General features: G+C 31.2%; 1 protein-coding gene across 1 annotated transcript; it reads right to left on the bottom strand.

Annotated features, from left to right (window-relative positions):
• Positions 1–202: 202 nt before the first annotated feature.
• LOC137644498 (uncharacterized) lies at positions 203–625 on the bottom strand. Its single transcript, XM_068377469.1, has one exon. It carries the CDS (start codon positions 623–625, stop codon positions 203–205), a length of 423 nt encoding a protein of 140 aa, XP_068233570.1.
• Positions 626–4378: the final 3753 nt, after the last annotated feature.

Raw genomic sequence — 4378 nt, forward strand, 5'->3', positions numbered from 1 at the left:
CATTCCATAATATCATTTTGCTCACAAAATGCTCTCCATCCCATGCTTATCCTTCTTTGAATTTCGGTCTCGTGTCCTGCGAAAACACTTACTGTCTGCCTTAAGTAAGTATATTCATTCACACTATATAGAGGTTCGTCCATAAATCTTATTTGATGTCTCTCTACATTTTCATTGAACATTCTCATATTCATTTTCATTACTACATTCTGCTTTCTCTATTCAAATCTTCAGCCATCTTTCGTAATTCCTTCCATGATTCACTAAACACAATTATGTCATCTGTAAATCTTAAGTTGTTTAGGCTTTTTCTATTAATAGTAATGCCTACATTTTCCCAATCTAAATTCTTAAAACCTTCATTTAGGCATGATGTGAATAACTTAGAGGAGATGGAGTATCCCTTTATAACTCCTTCCTCAATCGGAATTTTCTCACTATGTTCATGTAGTTTATGGATTGCTGTACTTCCTGTATAGATATCTTCAAGTGTTCTAACATAAGATTCTTTTATTCCTTGCCTTTGAGGGACTGTCATTACTGCTGAGGTTTTTACAGGATCAAAAGCTTCATCATAGTCTATATATGACATACTTGGTGGTTTGTCATACTCTGTTAATTGCATGGATATGGTCAGTTGTTGAATACACACTTCTAAAGCCTGCCTGCTCTCGTGGTTGATTAAAGTCTAGCTGTCTTTCTATTCGGCCTAATATGATTTTTGTAAATATTTTTTTATATTACAGACAGTAAACTTTTTGAAAGGTAAATTTTCAGGTCTTTTGTATTTCCCTTTTTGTGAATTAGTATAATAATAAAGTGTGTCCAAGCTGTAAAAATAGACCGTTCAGCATAGAGCATTCATGCAGGTATTTGATGTAGAGTTCAGCGAGTTTTACTACTATGAAATCTCCTCCATCTATTATTAAATCAATTGTTAGGCCATCTTCTCTTACTGCTTTGCTTCTTTTAATGCTCTTTAATATTTTCTTTACTTCTCCTACTGTTACGTTTGGTACCGGCTCAGTTGTTTTATTATTTCAATTGAAGTTATTTCTTATATCACTATTGTATACCTTTGTATAGAAATCGGAAATTTTCATTACTCCATCTCTATATTGGAAAATATTTCCGTTTTCATCCTTTAAAACAAACATCTGTTGACACCCTGTTCCAAGTCTTCTTTTCATCAATTTGATGCTTCTTCCTTTCTTTAGTGCTTCCTTAATTTTCCTCTGATTGTGTTTACGAGCATCTTGTGTGTTTAGTTTGTTTATTGTTTTGGATAGTTCTGCTAATTGTACTTCATCTCTCTTTGATTTTACCCTCATTTCATATAATTTCTTTATCAGGTTTTTTATATTTACTGATAGCTTTCCTTTATACTATTAAGGAACTTTTCCACCTATCTCTTGTGGTGATTCCAATAGAATTTTTGTTAAATTAATGTTTATTTCTTACCTACTTGCTTCGAATTCATCATGTAGCGTGGAGACAGTTTTTTTTTTTTTTTTTTTTTTTTTTTTTTTTTTTTTTTTTTTTTTTTAATGTAAAACAAAACTCATGAGATTTTCTCTTATTACAGGAGTGTTTATTTTCTTTCTTGAAATTAATTTATTTCTCTCTCTCTCTCTCTCTCTCTCTCTCTCTCTCTCTCTCTCTCTCTCTCCTTCATCATCATCTCCTCTTACGCATATTGACGCAAAGGGCCTTGGTTATATTTCACCAGTCGTCTCTATATTGAGCTTTTAAATCAATACTTCTCCTCTCATTATCTACTACTTCACGCTTCATGGTCCTCAGCCATATAGGCTTGGGTCTTCCAACTCTTCTAGTGCCTTCTGGAGCCCATTTGGAAGTTTGGGGAATAAATCTTTCTTGGGGAGTGCAAAGAGCATGCCTAAACCATTTAAAAAGATTTCTCTTCTCACCATTTTATGATCGCTTGACTTTAACACAGTTACATCATTACCGAAATTAACTTCACTGAGAATAAAATCAATTTCATTTTTCGTTTGTCCATTTCTATGTTCCTTTTTATAAAGATAGTTTTACATTATTTCAAGATTATTTTTTTCAACAAATTCTACAAGCATGTCTCCTCTGTCATTTCTTGGGCCTACTCCAAATTTACCTACTGCTGATTCTCCTCTCTTCCTTTTGCTTATACTTCTTTATTAGCTTGATAATTAATCCTGTAATTCTATCTCTAGTACTACAAATTTCTTCTATGTTACCTGTAAGATTTTTATTAATAACAAAATACATTCTATTTCCTTTATTCCTTTCATGTCCTGTGGGGCAAAATATATGCCCCATACTCATATATATATAAATATACACACACACACACACATATATATATATATATATACATACATATTCATATACGTATGCACACACATACACACACACACACACACACATATATATATATATATATATTTATATATATATATATATATATATATATATATATATATATATATATACATACATATATATATATATATATATACATGTGTGAGTGTTTATATGTATATACATATATATATATATATATATAGATTGATATACATATACATATATGTATTAATATATATATATATATATATATAAATATACATATATATGTATATATATATATATATATATATGTATATGTATATATATATATATATATATACACATGCATATATATATATATATATGTGTGTATATATATATATATATATATATTAGTACTTGTTGGAGAATTGGTAATGTTACTCCTCTATGTAAATGGGTTTGTGGTAGCTCAAGTCCAACTGATTACCGCCCAATTTCCATAACTCCCATATTATCTAAAGTTTTTGAACGTCTTCGGGTAAAATGTCTTAATAGGTTTGATGAAGATAATCATCTTTTCCTTAGTTTGCAATTTGGCCTTGGAGCATGTGATGCCCTTCTTACAATCTCCAATGCTGTACAGAAATCCCTTGATTGTGGTCAGGAAGTTCGTTTGATTGGCCTTGATTTTAGTGCTGTCTTTGACCTTGTTAATCATGAGGCCCTTGTTTTCAAACTCAAACAGTTGGGAGTGGGTGGCTTGTTTCTTAGCATTATCATTAATTTTTTAAGTAATAGATCTCAAAGAGTTGTTGTTGATGGGCACCATAGTGAGTATGGGAATATGATATCTGGTTTTATAGTGCTCTTGGGCCATTACTTTCCATACTATATACACATGGCATGTGGTTTGGCCTAGAAAACAAGCTTGTTGCATATGCAGATTATGCTACTCTTTTTGCATCAATTCCATCCCCTGAATGTAGATCTGGGGTTGCTGAGTCCTTTAATAGAGATCTAGCTAAAATTAATGCATGGTGCAAATTATGGGGTATGAAGTTGAATCCTAACAAAACTCAAAGTATGATTTTAAGTAGGTCAAGGACAGTGGCTCCTCAACATCCGGATCTCAGTACTAATAATGTTTCTTTAACTTTGTATGACTCTTTTAAAATTTTAGGTGTGATTCTCGACAGCAAATTTACTTTTGAGAAACACATTAGGTCTGTCTCTTCTTCCATTGTACAAAAAAATTGGCTTATTGAGAAAGTCTTTCAAGATTTTCGGTGATCAATGTATTCTGAAGAAGTGTTTTAATTCTTTCATTCTGCCTTGTTTTGAGTATTGTTCTCCTGCCTGGTCTTCAGATGCTGATTCTCATCTTAATTTGTTGGACAGAAACTCACGGTCTATTAAATTTCTTATTCCTGATCTAGATATTAATCTTTGGCACCGTCGTTCAATTAGTTCATGATGCATGTTGCATAAGATCTATCAATAATTCTGACCATCCTTTACATTCAGATCTTCCTGGACAATTCCGTCCTGTTCGTAATTCTAGGCAGGCAGTTAATTCTAATAGTCAGACCTTCTCCATCACGAGGCTCAATACTACACAATATTCTAGAAGTTTTATTCCAGCTTTAATCGGGTAGTTGAAACAGTAGAACTTCAAAAGTTCAAAGCTGTAGCAAATGTTTTTATGTTGGACAGGCTGACATTAATCTTTTTATAGTTTATATATGACATATCTGTTTTGACGTTGTTACTGTTTGTAGAATTATTTATTGTTAATTTGTTCTCATAATTTATTTATTTCCTTATATACTTTCATCACTGGGCTATTTTTCCCTGTTGAAGCCTTTTGGGCTTATAGCATCTTGCTTTTCCAACTAGGGTTGTAGCTTGGCTAGTAATGATAATAATAATAATAATAATAATAATAATAATAATAATAATAATAATAATAATAATAATAATATTCGTGTGTGTAAATATATATGAATATAGATGGGTATATATAATGTTCTTAACCGCATAATGATATAAA

Source organism: Palaemon carinicauda, chromosome 7 (genome assembly GCF_036898095.1).
Source record: "Palaemon carinicauda isolate YSFRI2023 chromosome 7, ASM3689809v2, whole genome shotgun sequence".
In the NCBI taxonomy this organism is placed as follows: domain Eukaryota; kingdom Metazoa; phylum Arthropoda; class Malacostraca; order Decapoda; family Palaemonidae; genus Palaemon; species Palaemon carinicauda.

Excerpts from the sequence above, each read along its gene's own strand:
- LOC137644498 (XM_068377469.1), bottom strand. The coding sequence starts at position 625 with ATGCAATTAACAGAGTATGACAAACCACCAAGTATGTCATATATAGAC.